General features: G+C 46.7%; 1 protein-coding gene across 1 annotated transcript in view; it reads right to left on the bottom strand.

Annotated features, from left to right (window-relative positions):
• dmtn (dematin actin binding protein) overlaps nt 1-18,728 on the bottom strand; it is a 70,684-nt gene that overhangs the window by 10,476 nt on the left and 41,480 nt on the right. The window contains exons 8-13 of the mRNA XM_087984441.1: nt 18,098-18,145; nt 15,263-15,412; nt 11,358-11,467; nt 8,995-9,100; nt 3,425-3,489; nt 871-928 (exon numbers count right to left, since the gene is read on the bottom strand). Coding sequence (XP_087840567.1) covers nt 871-928; nt 3,425-3,489; nt 8,995-9,100; nt 11,358-11,467; nt 15,263-15,412; nt 18,098-18,145 — 537 coding nt within the window. The remainder of the gene's footprint in view (nt 1-870; nt 929-3,424; nt 3,490-8,994; nt 9,101-11,357; nt 11,468-15,262; nt 15,413-18,097; nt 18,146-18,728) is intronic.

Here is an 18,728-nt window from a genome sequence, read left to right as displayed (position 1 = left end):
CTAAGGGAGTGCCACACTGTCAGATGGTCAGTATTGAGGGAGTGCCGCACTGTTGGAGAGTCAGTGCTGAGGGAGTGCTGCACTGCCAGAGGGTCAGTACTGAGGGAGTGCCGCACTGCCAGAGGGACAGTTCTGAGGGAGTGCTGCACTGTCGGAGAGTCAATACTGAGGGAGTGCCGCACTGTCGGAGGGACAGTACTGAGGGAGTGCTGCACTGCCAGAGGGTCAGTACTGAGGGAGTGCCGCACTGCCAGAGGGACAGTTCTGAGGGAGTGCTGCACTGTCGGAGGGACAGTACTGAGGGAGCGCCGCACTGTCAGAGGGTCATTACTGAGGGAGTGCCGCACTGTCGGAGAGTCAGTGTTGAGGGAGTGCTGCACTGCCAGAAGGTCAGTACTGAGGGAGTGCCGCACTGCCAGAGGGACAGTTCTGAGGGAGTGCTGCACTGTCGAAGAGTCAATACTGAGGGAGTGCCGCACTGTCGGAGGGACAGTACTGAGGGAGTGCTGCACTGCCAGAGGGTCAGTACTGAGGGAGTGCCGCACTGCCAGAGGGACAGTTCTGAGGGAGTGCTGCACTGTCGGAGGGACAGTACTGAGGGAGCGCCGCACTGTCAGAGGGTCATTACTGAGGGAGTGCCGTACTGTTTGAGGCTCAGGCCAGACTTGGCCTGTCATTGCTCTAATCAGTGTTACCATACTGAGCTATTGACACATTTGCTTCAATCAGTGTGTCAGGGAAGACAGGCCTCCCTTTGCAGGCCCTTCTGTGACAGCCGGGGAGTCTCTGGCTGAACTCTCCTCTGACAGCTCTGTGGTCACAGGGATGGACAAAATCCTGGTGAGAATCCTGTCGCGACCCCCAACTCACCTGCAGCATTGCTCCTTCTCTCCGGTCTCTGCGGTGTAACAAAGTCTGCGGACTGCAGCTGGGGAAGAAAAGAAACATTTCGATCACAACACACCATGTTCAACAAATTTTTAATCGGTCTCATTTCCCTGACTTAAAAAATGGGCCTGAATTGTTCAGCGTCTTACACAGTTCCCTCCTGCATTCTGAAAACTCCACTTTGACCCCTGCAATTATCCATCATTTAACAGTGGGCCGTAATACATGACAACACAGGACAAGAAAGGACGTTTGCCAATGCTTTAATCTTGACCCTCTGTGCCTCCCCTCCCCCGGAGCTGTATTTGACTGGTAAACTGTTCTATTCAGGAATATCTGGTGATGTTACCATCCTGTGAAACCTCTGCCAAGTCCACGCTACTTAATACACAGAGCCTGTGCCTCAGAGCAGAGCAGGTTTATAGTTCCTTGAAAGTGGAGTCACAGCTAGACAGGGTAGTAAAGAAGGCATTTGGTATGCTTGTTTTTATTGTACATTCAGTATAGGAATTGAGTAAAGGAATTGGGGTAGCATGTTGTAGCTGTACAGTGCTGAAAATGTGTTGCTGGAAAAGCGCAGCAGGTCAGGCAGCATCCAAGGAACAGGAGAATCGACGTTTCGGGCATAAGCCCTTCTTCAGGATTCCTGAAGAAGGGCTTATGCCCGAAACGTCGATTCTCCTGTTCCTTGGATGCTGCCTGACCTGCTGCGCTTTTCCAGCAACACATTTTCAGCTCTGATCTCCAGCATCTGCAGCCCTCACTTTCTCCTTGTAGCTGTACAGTACCTTAATTAGGCCACTTTTGGAATACTAGTCTCTCTGTTATTGGAAAGATGTTGTGAAACTTGAAAGCGTGCAGAAATGCTTTCCAATGATGTTGCCAGGGTTGGAGGGTTTGAGCTATAGGGAGAGGCTGAATAGGCCGGGGCTATGTTCCCTAGAGCATTGGAGGCTGAGGGGTGATGTTATAGAGGTTTATAAAATCATGACGGACATGGATCAGGTCAAGGTCTTTTTACCCAGGGTAGGCAAGTCCAAAACTAGATTTAAGGTGAGAGGGGAATGATTTAAAAGGGACCTAAGGGGCCACTTTTTCACACTGAGGGTGGTGCTTGTATGGAATGAGCTGCCAGAGGAAGTGGTGAAGGCTGGTTCAATTACAACACTTAAAAGGCATCTAGATAAGGACATGACTAGGAATGGTTGAGAGGGATATGGGCCAACTGCTCGCAAATGGGACCAGATTAATTTGGGATATCTGGTCGGCATGGACAAGTTAGACTGAAGGGTCTGTTTCCCTGCTGTCCATCTCTGTGACTGTCTATAACTCTATTGGTTCCAACATGGACCTTGACAACTGGATCCTCCCCAAGTTCTTTGGCAGCATTAGGAGATGTCCCTAATCCTGCCGCCTGAGTGGAATGGGTCAGTTTGCTCATCCATCTCACAGACTTTTGTCCAAGCAGACAGCAAGGACCTTGGTTGAGGCCAAGAGCCTTGAGGTTCATCCAGCCGTGTAGCTCATGGTCCCCTTACCTGTCAGACTCTCCATAAGCCCATTGAGTCTGCAACATCATTCAATCATTGTTGATATAGACTCTCAGTATCCGTGACCAGTCACCAGATAGGTCCTAAGGCAGGGGCTGCCACTGCCTCCTGCTTCCACGTGTCCATGTGGCTCTCCCTCTGTAGTTTGACGTGCTGTTTATTCTTGTATGAACTGGACTTCAGAAAACTTGGCAAAGCTATTGACTGGCATGGCATGTGTGACCTCGCCGACAATAACCATCACTTTGCCACGACACTGGCATCGCTGACAGGACCACAGTCCCCATTTTAAAGCCAACCTGAAAGTGAAAATCCCAGGCCCGGAGCCTCAATACTGGCCCTGACCTCAAAATGGACCCGTCCCCACGTGGATGTGGGAAGGCACATCTTGTATTACTCAACATGTGTGTTCCCTCCTTCCTGAGCACTTTCACATTTTCTTCAGAAGTCAATGAAATATTTGACTGTCTGATGTTACTGTTTCATAATTCCTGCCAACGGCTTGACATTCTGCTCTGACGTAAAGATTTTCTCTTTCCTGCCAAGGTTGTGGTTGTAACATCGAGAATGAGTTCCCTGATTGGGGCTGTTAATCAGGGAGTCCCGGCTGACACATATAAACAGGAGTGTCAGAGGTTCCGCTCATTCTGAGAGTTGGCCGTGAGAGAGCTGGATCAGTATGAAGGACACTCCACGTGTTAATAAAGGGTGATGGGATACCAGCCTCTGTGCAGTTATTTCAGTCACCTCCTTCCCTTTCTCTGTAACTCTGTGTCGGTGCACCACACATAGCATGTTTCAGATGTAGCCTGGGCCTACCTGATATTATACCTTTCCAGTGTCCTCTCTGAAATCAATCATGTCTTCTTGCCCTTGAACACAGTTCAGCTCCACGTGGGAGCTGTTAGTGCGACGACTCCCCTATTTGTGTTATAAAGTGACATGATGAAATATTCCGAATTACAGGACAGGAAATTGATGCTTACCCTGTCCAGACTGTTCCTCCCATGGATGGGGAGCGAGGGTGATTTACATGTTGACTGTTGAGGAGCTGTAGGAAATAAGAGTCATGCGATTATTAGACCGTTCAGTGAGATATTGGCTAATCTGTGACCGAACTCCATACAACCAGTTTGTCCTGTTTCTCGAGACAACAAAATACTATCACTCTCAACAGGATCTGGACCAGATGGGCCAATGGGCTGAGAAGTGGCAGATGGAGTTTAATTCAGATAAATGCGAGGTGCTGCATTTTGGGAAAGCAAATCTTAGCAGGGCTTATACACTTAATGGTAAGGTCCTGGGGAGTGTTGCTGAACAAAGAGACCTTGGAGCGCAGGTTCATAGCTCCTTGAAAGTGCAGTCGCAGGTAGATAGGATAGTGAAGAAGGTGTTTGATATGCTTTCCTTTATTGGTCAGAGTATTGAGTACAGGAGATGGGAGGTCATGTTGCGGCTGTATAGGACATTGGTTAGGCTACTGTTGGAATATTGCATGCAATTCTGGTCTCCTTCCTATCGGAAAGATGTTGTGAAACTTGAAAGGGTTCAGAAAAGATTTACAAGGATGTTGCCAGGGTTGGAGGATCTGAGCTACAGGGAGAGGCTGAACAGGCTGGGGCTGTTTTCCCTGGAGTGTCGGAGGCTGAGGGGTGACCTTATAGAGGTTTACAAAATTATGAGGGGCATGGATAGGAGAAATAGACAAAGTCTTTTCCCTCGGGTCGGGAGTCCAGAACTAGAGGGCATAGGTTTAGGGTGAGAGGGAAAAGATATAAAAGACACCGAAGGGGCAACTTTTTCACACAGAGGGTGGTACTTGGTTGGAATGAGCTGCCAGAGGATGTGGTGGACGCTGGTACAATTGCAACATTTAAGAGGCATCTGGATGGGTATATGAATAGGAAGGGTTTGGGGGGATATGGGCCAGGTGCTGGCAGGTGGGACTAGATTGGGTTGGGATATCTGGTCGGCATGGACAGGTTGGACCGAAGGGTCTGTTTCCGTGCTGTACATCTCTATGACTCTAACCTAACATCAGTTATCGTTTGGGGAAACTGTGCCATTGTTGTGATGTCACTGGACTCTTGGTGTTTGGGTTCAAATGCCACCAGTCATTGGCAGGATTTAAGTTCAATCTATCAATCTGAAGTGGGCACCCAGAGCTTGCCTTGCACATACACATCCCGCAAAATATGAAGGAAGAGAAAGGAATTCCAAATGCCTCTCAGCCTTCACGTTTCCAAAATTAAACTTTGCAAGATCTGGCTCAAATTGTTCCAAAGCTTCGATTCTCAGGCTAACACTCTTCAATCAGTTTATTTCTGTACACCCTATCTGTTCCTTATCCCGAAAATGTGCTTCGGTTTACCCCTCTCCGGTATTTACGATTGCACCCTCCCCGAGAAAGTTTGTTTAAAATACCCACTAGCTAAGGGGTGGAGGAGTTGACATTCATCTCTGTCGTGTCGAAGACTTGCACCCCCTGCTGTGGAACGACATCATGACCAGGGGCAAGTTCAAAAGGATTCCAAGCATAATGTTTCTTTCCTGGTTAATCTGCAGGAAGTTCTGAGAGGTAATGTTCCGTGACAAGAGCAGACATGGTCAGATTTCAAACAACTTATGCTCCTTCTCAGCTAGATTTTCAAAGAACCTAATTTTATACATATATATGTATGAAGCCCAGTTGCCATTTCATGCTTCTGCGTTCCAGCGGGTGTGCGATTTTTGCTGAACAGAATGTTGCCATCAGTCCAAAAGTGGACATTCTGCCTGCTCCATAGTTGAGTAGGCTGTGTATGTATTTCAGCGCAGTCTGACGCTGGGCATGCAGATCATATCAACCTGTGATTTTCTGATCAAACCAACAGCACGGTCCTTCAGTTATTTGTAACAGGCGGTGGTGCAGACCATACTCAACCAGCTCACACTTTGCAAAACCCAAATGTTTAATGCAGTTCCAGGATGGAGCAGCACTTGCTGAGCAGTCTTGGGTGTGCTTCTAGCTTTACGAATAACCAATTTAGACAATAGACAATAGGTGCAGGAGTAGGCCATTCAGCCCTTCAAGCCTGCACAGCCATTCAATATAATCATGGCTGATCATTCCTAATCAGTATCCTGTTCCTGCCTTATCTCCATAACCCTTGATTCCACTATCTTTGAGAGCTCTATCCAACTCCTTCTTAAATGAATCCAGAGAGTGGGCCTCCACTGCCCTCTGGGGCAGAGCATTCCACACAGCCACCACTCTCTGGGTGAAGAAGTTTCTCCTGAGCTCTGTCCTAAATGGTCTACCCCGTATTTTTAAGCTGTGTCCTCTGGTTCGGTACTCACCCATCAGTGGAAATATGTTTCCTACTGCCAGAGTGTCCAATCCTTTCATTTCTTTCAATTTAAGATCATCAGGATCGTGTTCACTTCGAATTGTTAATTATCCATTCACACACAGGGGCCCATTCTCTGCAAACCAAAGGCAACAGGTTCAAACCTTCCCTGAATTCCTCAGGAGGTTGGCCAGCAGAGCATTCTTAATGTTTTCTCCATGGCAACAGCTCAGCCAATCAGGGTCAACTTGTGAACTTATCAGCATTCATTTCTGCTATAATACAAATGATAGTGACTGAAATCTGGCGTTCTTGTCTTTGTCCTGATGAATTCCAGACAAGCCTTCCTTTTGAGCAACAGGCCACGAGCAGGAAATATGAGAGAGTGAGGACTGCAGATGCCGGGAGAGTCACAGTCGAAAAGTGTGGTGCTGGAAAAGCACTGCAGGTCAGGCAGCATCTGAGGAGCTAAGACATTCCTGATGAAGGGCTTATGCCTGAAGTGTTGCAGGTAAATGACAGGTGTGATATCACGTATATGAGAGATGTTCTCTTCAAAATGGGCTTTGGGGAAGGAATCTGCAATTGGATCAGACTGCTCTACACCAACATTGTCAGTGCAGTCTCAATCAACGGGTGGGAATCAGATAGCTTCCCAGTCAGATCTGGAGTCAGGCAGGGCTGCCCTCTCTCTCCTGCCTTGTTTGTGTGCTGCATAGAGTCATTTGCCGAGTCCATCAGGAAGGATGCGAGTCTGAGAGGGGTGACTATTCCTGGCAGTGGGGGCCTGCAGGTTAAGGCCTCCCTGTACATGGATGACGTCGCCGTTTTCTGCTCGGATCCGCTGTCCATGCGCAGACTCATGTGCATTTGTCACCAGTTCGAACGGGCCTCGGGGGCCAAGGTAAACTGAGGCAAGAGCGAGGCCATGCTCTTCGGGAACTGGGCCGACCAATCCTCGATCCCCATCACCGTCAGGACCGACCACCTGAAGGTGCTGGGTATTTGGTTTGGAGGGGCTGGGGCATGTGCCAAGTCTTGGGAGGAGCGTATCAGCAAAGTGAGGCAGAAACTGGGCAGATGGAAGCTACGGTCGCTCTCCATCGCGGGAAAAAACCTGGTCATCAGGTGTGAGGCACTGTCATTGCTATTATACGTGGCACAGGTCTGGCCTATTCCCAGAACCTGTGCCGCTGCAGTCACCCGGGCCATCTTCCAGTTTATATGGAGGTCAAAGATGGACCGGGTCCGAAGGGACTCACTATATAAAGATCTGGGCAACGGAGGAAAAAATACACCCAATGCCACCCTCACCCTGATGGCCACCTTTGTGTGTGGCTGCATCAAGCTGTGCGTGGATCCCCGGTACGCAAACACCCAGTGTCACTACGTACTGAGGTTCTACCTGTCCCCGGTGTTGCGAAGGATGGGCCTGGCCTCGCTGCCGCGGAATGCTCCGAGTAGTTGGACCGTTCCGTATCACCTGTCCTTCGTGGAGAAATTTATGAAGAGAAACACCTTTGACCACAAGTCCATTAGGAAGTGGTCAGCACGTAGTGTCCTTGAGACCCTTCGGGAAAAGGAGAGGGCGGATCCTATCGAGCGGTTCCCTGAGCAGACTGTCAAAGCCATTTGGCAGAATGCCTCATCGCCAGAACTTTCCAACAAGCACCAAGACATGGCTTGGCTGGTGGTGAGAAGGGCTCTGCCTGTGAGATCCTTTATGCACGCCCGGACTCTCAGCCGCACCGCACAGTGCCCTCGAAGCGGCTGCGGGTGGGGACGAGACTGTCACACACCTCCTTCTGGAATGTGCCTAAGCAGAGGAAGTCTGGAGAGGAATGCAGTGGTATTTGTCGAGGTTCGTCCCGAGCAGCGCTGTGACGCGGGACTCCGTGCTCTACGGTCTGTTCCCTGGGACGCACACCGAGACGAACATCAACTGTGCCTGGAGTATCATCAACTCGGTGAAGGACGCTCTCTGGGTGGTCCGAAACCTGCTGATCTTCCAGCTGAAGGAGTTGACCCTGACTGAGTGTTGCAGACTGGCACATTCCATGGTCCAGGACTACGTGTTGAGGGACGCGCTGAAGCTTGGGGCAGCTGCCGCCAAGGCGCGGTGGGGAAAGACCACTGTGTAAAGTCTGCCTGCCTAACGAAGAACAGGGGGCCCGCGCAGTCATTTGGGCTCTGCTGACGCCTCAGCTAATTATATGGGCATATGATGGAAAAATTTACAGACCTGTGAAAAAATGATAAATTCTGATCTCTGTATGTACATGTTTACATATGTATGGCATGACCAACTGTACAGACCATCAAATTATTTTATGAATAAAGTATATTTTTGAAATAAAAAAAAAGTTGCGGGTAAATGACAGACAACTGAGAGCTGCGATCCTCTGACAGTCCCACTGTCAGACACAGAACTGGACGGTGCGGACCCTTGCCTTGGCTCAATGACTCCAGAGCAGGTAAATGACCCCAGTGAGAGCCTGGATAGCTACCTCAGCCCAGCGAGGGTCCAGCAGTTCGTGCTCACCATGGGAATGCAGACAGCTACCCCAGAGACAGGACAGTCAAATGGACAATGGTAACCCCATAAACTGGGGGTTAAAGAAGGTTCCTTTGCTATCGTATAACAGAGGGCCCACTCAGTAGGTGGGTTCCGCTGAAGCCACAGCTAAATACTAAAAGACTGGATGGTTAATAAACGGAACTGTAAATACGAAAACTGTAAATTCGATTAATTCAATCTGTTCTCTGTAATGTTAAGGCATGCAATGTGTATATATATATGAACGACATGACCAATTGTACAGGTACCAAAGATTTATTTCTAAGAATAAAGTATATTTTGAAATTTTAAAAAAAGTTGACTTTTCTGCTTCTCGGGTGCTGCTTGACCTGCTGTGCTTTTCCAGCACCATACCTTTTAACGATGAGTAGCAAGTACGTTCTTCACTGAACCTTTGCTCAACTGAAATAGAATCAATAGTTTGCGCTGATGGAGTGGTACCTCATCTTTCACCTCCTTCCAGATACTGGCAGAATTCCCAACATATCCCCTTCTCCTGTCTGTTCCCTGCCCCAGTGTTATCCTGTCAGAAATGTTGTGATTGATGGAAAGTCAGAGGCTTCTGCACTGCTGCCGCGTTTAGAAAGGGTTTCAGATGATGTTATACGGCACCTCTTAAACTACATAGATTTCTGTTAATAATGCTTACAGAAACTCCTTGTGGTTCGGTCTGGAAGTGAACGTGATTTCCTCCCTCGCGGCTTGGATTTCTCCAACTCCTCCTTCAAGATCAATTTGCCCAGTCCGGACTGGATCTAGAACACGAGAAACAAAATTACGACTCCGCTGAAAAGGTATTCCATACATATATCTACGCGTGTGTCCATAAATAACTGTGTGCTTAGGTATTGTGTATAAAGGCGCGCAAGATCATCATTTTCAGAGTTTGAATTTCAAACTAGTGGCATATGGGTATTGATTACTTCTGTGAAGTGTTTAAAACTATCCACAATAGTGACCGAATCCAGTTCGTTTCTGACAACAAGTAACTGCAAACCCCTGGAGTGTTAATGGAAGATTGTTGACATTGTGGGGCTTAGGACAGAGGGAGTAAACATTGAAAGGCATTAGCTTGCTTAGAATATACAAGGCCGACTTTAGCTCAGAAAACTCAGAGAGTAAAATCTCTCACCTGACTGTGGTCAAAAGCAAATATAGTTTCTCTCCTCGAAAGAATTGTAGTACAGTTCAGGGAAAGCCCCTGGTGCAAAACTTTGGTTTGTGAAACATTCAGAACAGGACTGTTTGATTAGATTAGATTACATTACAGTGTGGAAACAGGCCCTTCGGCCCAACAAGTCCACACCGACCCGCCGAAGCGAAACCCACCCATACCCCTACATTTACCCCTTACCTAACACTACGGGCAATTTAGCATGGCCAATTCACCTGGCCTGCACATTTTTTTTGGATTGTGGGAGGAAACCGGAGCACCCGGAGGAAACCCACGCAGACACGGGGAGAACGTGCAAACTCCACACAGTCAGTCGCCAGAGGTGGGAATTGAACCCGGGTCTCTGGCGCTGTGAGGCAGCAGTGCTAACCACTGTGCCACCGTGCCGCCCAAATTAGATTAGATTACATTACAGTGTGGAAACAGGCCCTTCGGCCCAACAGGTCCACACCGACCCGCCGAAGCGCAACCCACCCATACCCCTACATTTAGGCTGGGACTTGTTTAGTTAGAAATCAGCTGCTTTGTAAAGAACTTAGAAAATCTAAGCTTTCTGTGTCATAAGTGTCCATGTGGAAAGATTTTACAGTTCCCAGGGCAGAAAAGTTGAATGACACTTAAAAGATTTTTTATGAAAGGGTGGTTTGTCTGGATTTGACTGATTTCCCCCACTGTAATAGGGGAATGTCTGAGACTCTGTTTTTGCTGTGCGTTCTCAGAGCTTTTAAATTGTATTCTATATTTAGATAGCTTGGTTTGTTTGTTTTTTCCCTTGCATGTAATAAACGTGTTTTATTGTTAAAGAAAATCTTGGACCACAAAGTTTCAGTGAATGGCCATGATATTAAATGAACGGAAACATATAGAGAGTTGTACAGCATGGAAACAGACCCTTCAGTCCAACTCGTCCATGCCGACCAGACATCCGTAATTAATCTAATCCCACTGGCCAGCATTTGGCCCACAATCCCCTAAAACCCTTCCTATTCATATGCCCGTCCAGATGCCTGTTTAATGCTGGAATTATACTGGCCTCCAACACACTCTCTGCATGAAAAAAGTTGCCTTTTAGGTTCCTTCTAAATCTTTCTCCTCTCACATTAAGCCCTCACCTCGAGGAAAAGACCTTGGCCGTTCACCCTATCCATGCCCATCATGACTTTATGAATCTCTCAGACTCCAATGCTCCATTAAAAACAGCCCCAGGGTATTCAGCCTCTCCCTGGGGCACAAACCCTCCTGATCTATCAAACCCCTGCATTCCCAGAGTCAGCAGTGTGATTTTGACGCGATAATCTATCTTTTGTGGGACAGAATAATTAGATTAGATTAGATTGCTTACAGTGTGGAAACAGGCCCTTCGGCCCAACAGACCCACACCGACCCTCCGAAGAGCAACCCACCCAGACCCATTCCCCTACATTTACCCCTTCACCTAACACTCCAGGCAATTTAGCCTGGCCAGTTCACCCTAACCAGCACATTTTTGGACTGTGGGAAGAAAACGGAGCACTCAGAGGAAACCCACGCAGACGCGGGGAGAATGTGCAAACTCCACACAGTCAATTGCCTGAGGCGGGAATTGAACCCGGGTCTCTGGCGCTGTGAGGCAGCAGTGCTAACCTCTCTGCCACCGTGCTGCCCTATAATTGATAAATATTGATCTGGACACTGAGAACAATTCCTTCACACTTCTTTGAAAAAGTCCTTGAGGTCTTTTTTTATGTAATGTCCAGCCCAGTGAAAACAGACACAGCCTCCACTAACATATCCAGATGTGGCCTGTGGCCTGTCCCCTGAAACTAACAATTCATTACAGGGCCAGGCACCTCTCGCACCTTGTTCAGCTCCTTCCTCTGGATCTCACGCAGTTGTTTCATCTCATCATCCTCCTCCTCATCATCCTCTTCATCCTCCTTCGAAGGGAATCTTTTCCTCCATTCTTTCTCTGGAAGGAACATCATCAAGTCACCGTTAACTCATATCTCAGCATGGCTTACGAGATTTCAATGCAGTATTTGCCTGTTGGGCCAGTACTCCTATAGTTCTCCCGATAATTATAGGACGCTGTGGGATAAATACAACGGCTGTGCCCTGTTCTGGACCAGACCAAACCCTCTCAAAATATATTAAGATGGTGGCCTAGGCCTTTAACGCTTACTTATTTGAAAGGAAGTGTTGCATTCCAGATGCAATTTGACTGGTCAAACTGCCAGATTTGAAGCAAAATACACTTTATTCATGTACTACAGTTATAAGACAACAAAAGAAACAATAAATTGGGATAACTTAACGTGATTGGAAATCTTATAATAGATTAATTGGCTCCTGCTAAACAGTGACTGTTCCAATATGATAACAACCCATACACACACCCTTGGCAAAGGCAAATTCAGAAAACAGATTGTCTCACATGCGATTCCAGCAGCAAAAGGGAAAACATCAAGGGGAGACTCTTAGAGGGAGTGTAGCAGGAAGAGATGTACTGCTGTGTCCAGACCTTGCTGAGAGCAACAACTGTGAGTGAAAAACTAACAAAGTAAAAATCTTCGTTCTGTGGGAGCTAACCCTGCCCATTCAGACTGCTTCTATTAGATTAGAATCCCTAAAGCGTGGAAACAGCCCCTTCAGCCTAACAACACCCTCTGCAGAGTATCCCACCCAGATCCATTCCCCTACCCTTTATTCACCCCTGACACGATGGGCAATTTAGCATGGCCAATTCACCTGACCTGCATGTCTTTGGAGTGTGGGAGGAAACCGGAGCAAACCCACGCAGACACGGGGAGAATGTGCAAACTCCACACAGACAGTCACCCGAGGCTGGAATCAAACCCAGGTCCCTGGTGCTGGGAGGCAGCAGTGCTAACTACGAAGCTACCGTGCCCCCCATTTGTTCCAACTTTTAAAACAAAACCCAAGATCGCATAAGCTTTCGAGGCTTTCATAGACAGCTTTGTCTTAAAATGCCTATTCACTTTTAAAAAAGGACAAAGTAGACCCCTGAAAGCCATAGTATCATCACTGTCATATCCACTGCCAGAATTTCAATTCAGATGGGTTCCCATGCTGGGAATTCTGACAATATTCCCATTTCTGATTGTCAGGGCTAAGAAGGGACATGTATGGACAACTCTCAGGGAAGGCAAGATGGCATTCAGCTCAAACACTGTCCAAGGTTGCCAAGCTTTCTTGTCTGAACACAGACGTGAAGAATGCCCTTTTTTGTTTGGCAAAACTTACAATTGGTCACGTTGGTTAAGGAAACGTACCCCGCCCAAGCTCAGTTCAGGAGTGAAGTGAAGTGGACCTCAGGTCGCGCATGCATTGGAGCTGCAGTAAGGAGGAGTGGGAACATGGGGCATTGGTGAGACTATATCTCCATGCAGTTTCAGTATTGGAGAAAGTTTACTGGATTGAAACTGTGTGTTGTATCGCAAGGAGTGGTCAGACAGGCTGGCCTTGTTTCCAGTGGTGCTTAGAGGAGTTTTCCACAGAGTACGGGAGTATCGAAGCTAGAGGGTTTAACATGAGAGGGGAAAGATATAAATGGGACCGAAGGGACAACTTTTTCAGGCAGAGGTTGGTGTGTGTATGGGATGAGCTGCCAGAGGGAGTGTTGGAGGCTGGTACAATTACGACATTTAAAAGGCATCTGGATGGGTATTATGAACAGGAAGGATTTAGAGGGATATGGGCCAAATGCTGGCCAATGGGACTAGATTAATATAAGATATCAGCATGGACAAGTTAGGCCGAAGGGTCTTTTCCTGTGCTGAACAACTCTATAACTCTATGCGCGGGGGGTGATTAGATTGAAGAATAAATGATGCTGAATGATCTCAACAACATGGAAGTGAAAAAGGGTGTATCTTCATTCGGGTGAGTCCAGAACAAGAAGGCAGGGATGAGGAGAAATTGTTTGGAACTCCATGCCTCCAGTGGTGCTGAACATAGGGCCATTGAAGCTTTCTCGGGTAGAGGACGATCGATTTTTGTCAGGCAGGCAAATCCAAGGCTTCAGGCCGAGATGTGACTGTGAAATTGAGAACACAATTGGACCTTACTGAATGGCACAGCAGGCCTGAGGGGATGAATGGCCTATTCCTGCTCCTGCTTTGTACATTCATGTGCAAACTATTGACGCTGGTGCCCATGGAAACGTGATGACCTAATGGCCTTCCTAACAGGAGCAGGGAACCCTGGGAGAAACATAGAAAATTGCTGGAGAAGCTCAGCAGGTCTGGCAGCACCTGTGGAGAGAGAAACGGAGTGAACATTTTTGACTAATACGATTATTCTTCAGAGCGGGAAGGTGTTGGGAAATTGTACTTTGTCATACTTTTGGCAGAGACAGGGGTCCAGTGCAAAAGGCAATGGTTGATGGTGGAAAAACAGGAGAAGAAATGTAAAAAGTGTGTAAGTTAAGGTGTGAAAGGGAGAGAATGGGTCCTCTCTTGTTCAGGTTAAAGTAAACAACAAGATTGAGGTTGTGGGAGTAGGGGAGAATGTAAGAATGGAGAACAGACATAATGCAGTCATTTTCCAACATTATGTAATTCAGTATGGAGACATCTGCGCTGTAAGGTACCTCAGCAGAAAATGAGATTTTGTTCCTCAAGCTTACAGAATACTTTGTTCAAACCTTGCAGCGCACCGAGGGCAGAAGGTTAGCAATGACAACAGGGTGGTTTGTGAAATGGCAAGCCGCTGAGAGGTTAGGGTCATTCCCACGGACAGACCAGCTGTGTTTCGCAAAGTGGTCACCTGGACTCTGCTTGGTATTGTGACAGTGCGACGGCTTTCAGAGTTGTATTTTGTCCTGGTTTCTTTTAAGAGACAGATTGAACAATTGGTAGGGCTGTCTGTGGTAACGTAAACAGTTTGTGGGGCCTTGGGTTGTTTTTTTAAAAGTTGGAACAATAGAAGCAGCCTGGACGGGTGTGGCCAGTTCTCTCAGATAGAATTCCTTGCTTTTTTTTTTAGCCTGAAGCAGTTGCTTAAAGTCTCAACACGGGAGAAGCTGCTGCAGGTTTGAAGAACTAGAAGCCATCTTTTGCCTTTCCCAGCTACAGCTAGAAGCTGGAGTTTCTCTTTGCTGCTAGGTTATCCAAGGGACAAATCTATTTTTCTGAGTATGCCTTTTTTGCCAAGGGATGTGTTTACGTCATGTTGCTGTGTTGGAACAGTTCATTTGAAAGAGTTACTGTATTTATTAGTCTATTAAGTTTTCCAATAGAGCTAAATTATTTTAAGTTCTTCTTTCTTTTGTTGTGTTTTAGCTGGAGTGTTGAAATAAATTACGTGCTTAACATCAAGTAGTTTGACCAGTCGAATTGCATTTGGAATACAGCATTTGACATGTACTTTTAAAATAAGAAAACGTTAGGGTCGAGATACCTTCTTAAAAGATTTTGAGGGGGCCTGGTCTGATCTATAGCCCTGTCACCAATGTGAAGGAGCCTGTATTGTGAGCAGTGAAAGCTGTAAACTGAATTGAAAGGAATACAATTCAAATACTGCTTCATCTTGGATAGCGAGGGGGAGGGAGGCAAATGAGCTAGTGTGACGCCTCTGCGATTGCACGGGTGGGGAAATGTTACGAGAGAGGGGGCGCGGACCAAGGGGGTATCACGGAGGTCGGTGAATACCTTTGAGGCCCGGTCCCTCCCCATCCACAGTTCTGAAGTCAAACCGATGGTAAAAACACGGTAAGATTACAGGCTTGTTGGTTGCGTCTTACCTACGACAGCAAGCGAGGGAGGACAAGGCCAGTATTCTGTCTCAATCTTCGCCGGGAGGTTGGGATCTGGAGGCTGGGCAGCTGGGAACTTTGATGATTCAATGATGAGATCCTCGATGTATTTACTCTGTGGAAGCACTGTCAATGGTTCTGGGACAAGAAGGTAAAATGGAGGCCGTGAGCTTCTGTACTGAAACTAGTTGCAGTGAGGAGCTGGAGGGTCCATGAAGATAAAGGGGTGAGAATGTACTTTCACATACACTGCTGCAGGACCAAAAGGTGACAGAACCGACACAAAGAACTTGAGAAAGGCTGCCAAAATATTATACCAATTAAATGAGGGAAAAAAAATGGTTGTTAGGATGATGAATGAAGACTGCTTCAGTATATACTGCAGAGTAAAATAGTGTGTCGGATAGCCCAGGGGAACCAATATTGAAGTAGAGACAGGGAAGCACCATTATTAGTGCAAGGAAACTAACAGTAACAAAGAAATTAATCCCACTATAAAGACTGACAAACTCCCAGGACCAGATGGTTTCCATCCCAAGGTTTTAAAAGAACCAGGGGAGGCTATTACACGTGCCTGAACAATTTTCTTCCAAATCTCTCAACTCAGCAACGTTTCCCTATTCTTTTCATTTGGAAAGTTGTGCTTGTCATTCCTCGATTCAAAATTGTCCACAGAAGGGAAATGTCCAGTTTGCCTTGATGAGACTTATTCCAATGCGTAGTTAAGGGACTGAGTGAACAAGTTAAAACTTTTTCACGGAATCAGAGAGAGTCTGTGCGGATTTGGAAAGGGTAGGTCATGCCTGAGGATTCTTTTTTTGAAGAGGTGAATTGTCTGTCAGTGTTATTGATAAGGATTTTGAAAGGGCTTTTGACAAGAAACTGAATTTGTAGCTTGTGGAAGTAAAGGCAAATTATTGATCTGTTTCGGAAATTGTATGTGTATTGGAAGATGAAGGAATAATATGCAGTGACTCTAATTGGCAGGATGTATGTCAACCAGTTTACTGATCTTAGCCTCGAATACGCTCAGTATTGAGCATTCATGGCTCCTTGGGTTAGGGTCCTTTAATTTATAATTTTCTGAGCGAAGACATATTTTCCTCAACAGTCAGAATTAGCTATCACTATTCCCTCTAATTCTGCACTCTCCAGCCCCATTCTCTCAAAATCTGGCCTGTCAAGCCCTCCCAGAATCTAAATTGCTCTGTATTGTCCAGAGATATATAGATAGTGAATTAGCCATGGGAAATGCAGGGTCACGGGGATAGGAGCTGGGTCTGAGTAGGTTGTTCTTCGGAGGATTGGTGTGGACTGGATGGGCCCCACACACTCGGGATTCTATTCAGGAATCAGTCTCACAAACATCTTTTGTACCCCTCCACATTGAGAATATTCTTCCTCAGATATGGAGACCAAACTATACTTCATACTCCAGACATAACCTCACCAATTTGTGGCAAGACTGGTTGTCTCAAGCCCCCTGTGATAAATTGTAATTCCGGGTTGCCTCTCTCATTGCTGTAGGTTAACTTTCTGTCTTCCCAATGCCACTGAACAGCAACACTGAATAGTCTCACCATTTCACATCAGCGTTGCTTTATTTTTCCCAGTCGAAGTCGGTAATTTCACATTTGCGCACATTGTATGCCAACTCCTTATCCATATTTTTTCTCAGAACTTTTACTGAAGAGTCTGTGCTGAGGTAACTTGTCCCTCGCAGGGCGCTGTAAGTGGTGTTTTGTAAACTTCACACTGCACTCGTTTGAGTACATGTGACAATAAAGCTGATTCAATTCAATTCTGACTGATTAGATTAGATTACTTACAGTGTGGAAACAGGCCCTTCGGCCCAACAAGTCCACACCGCCCCGCCGAAGCGCAACCCACTCATACTCCTACATTTATCCCTTACCTAACACTACGGACAATTTAGCATGACCAATTCACCTGACCTGCACATCTTTGGACTGTGGGAGGAAACCGGAGCACCCGGAGGAAACCCACGCAGACACGGGGAGAACGTGCAAACTCCACACAGTTAGTCGCCTGAGGTGGGAATTGAACCCGGGTCTCTGACGCTGTGAGGCAGCAGTGCTAACCACTGTGCCACCATGCCGCTTTTGTAATACCAAGGGGAGTCATTTATGTGGGTTTTGAGAAGATTTGTAGCTCAGGTTGAGGTTTTGGATGTTGGTTTGCTTGCTGAGCTGGAAGGTTCATTTCCAGACATTTCGTCACCCTACTAGCTAACATCTTCAGTGGGCCTCCGGGCAAAGCAATGCTGCTGATTCCCGCTTCCTATTTATATGTTTGGGTTTCTTTGGGTTGGTAGATGTCATTTCCTGTGATAATGTCATTTCCTGTTTTTTTAACGTGGGGTTACTGTTCCATCAAATTATTGTTAGAAGGAAGACCCCAGCAAAGATGGAGGAAGACCAAGGAGATAGACTTTCAATGTGATATGCACATGACTTCAAAGTTGTTCAGGTGAACTTTGAAGGTGGGGAGGGAGGCAGTGAACGTTGAGTTTGAGAGAGGGAGGTCCAGAGTTGGGAATGGAGCTTTGAAGGTTTCCTCCCCAGTGATGTTCCAGAGGGAGAATCGTCCCCAGTGTACCAGTGATGGAAAGTCACAAGGTCGACTGGACAACTGGAGCTGGTGGCAAGGTCAGAGAGACTGAGGTCACGCACATTGTTTGGTGGGGTGACATTGCCACATCACAGATTGTGGTCTCCTCAGATAGAGGTTTGCCACGTAGCTGTAACGCAAACAGAAAATGAGAGGTTACTCCAAAATTGGAAGAAACAAAACAGACCGTACCATTCTGCTTGTAGATGGGTCGCTTCCTGTACATATTGGTGCCGATATCTAGGAATTAAACAAAACAATAACGTTGAAATGATCAAACCTTTCAGAGTACCCGTCTCCAGAGTCTGTCAATGATTATTATTATTCGTTATCGTCTGAAGTTACAGTTGTCCCTGAGAAAAGCCCCAGGGAAAGTACTTGCAATTGCTTCCTGAATGACTTTCAAACAATGACAAGTGACTGTACAGGGCACCATCTCTGAGGGAGCGCTGTGCAGTTGGAGGTCTCGTCTTCCTAGGTGAAATTGCAAGATCCTGTGAAACTGCTCAAAGAAGCACAGCAGGGGCCTGGACAATATTTATCCCTCATTATGAAAACAAATGACAGTATATAGCTATTATCCCTTTGGTGTTTGGATGAGCTTGATGCCTGTAATTTGACTGCTTGACTCCCACAGTAACACCTCAAACGTATTCTTTTGTCTGTAAGCTGCTTTGTCAGGATCTGATCATATAAAAGGTACTATAAAAATACAAGCCTTTCATTATCATGATCTTGTATGCTGTGTTCTGCTATTCAAGGGAGTGAGCGAGAAGTCTGTAAGATTTGAGGATCCTGATGTCTTTTCCCACACATTTTCTCC

Source organism: Chiloscyllium plagiosum, unplaced genomic scaffold (genome assembly GCF_037043375.1).
Source record: "Chiloscyllium plagiosum isolate Xiang-an unplaced genomic scaffold, Cpla_swu_hap1 HiC_scaffold_48, whole genome shotgun sequence".
Taxonomy (NCBI): Eukaryota; Metazoa; Chordata; class Chondrichthyes; order Orectolobiformes; family Hemiscylliidae; genus Chiloscyllium; species Chiloscyllium plagiosum.
Note: the sequence above shows the minus strand (reverse complement) of the source record. Positions and strands in the feature narration are given on the sequence as shown.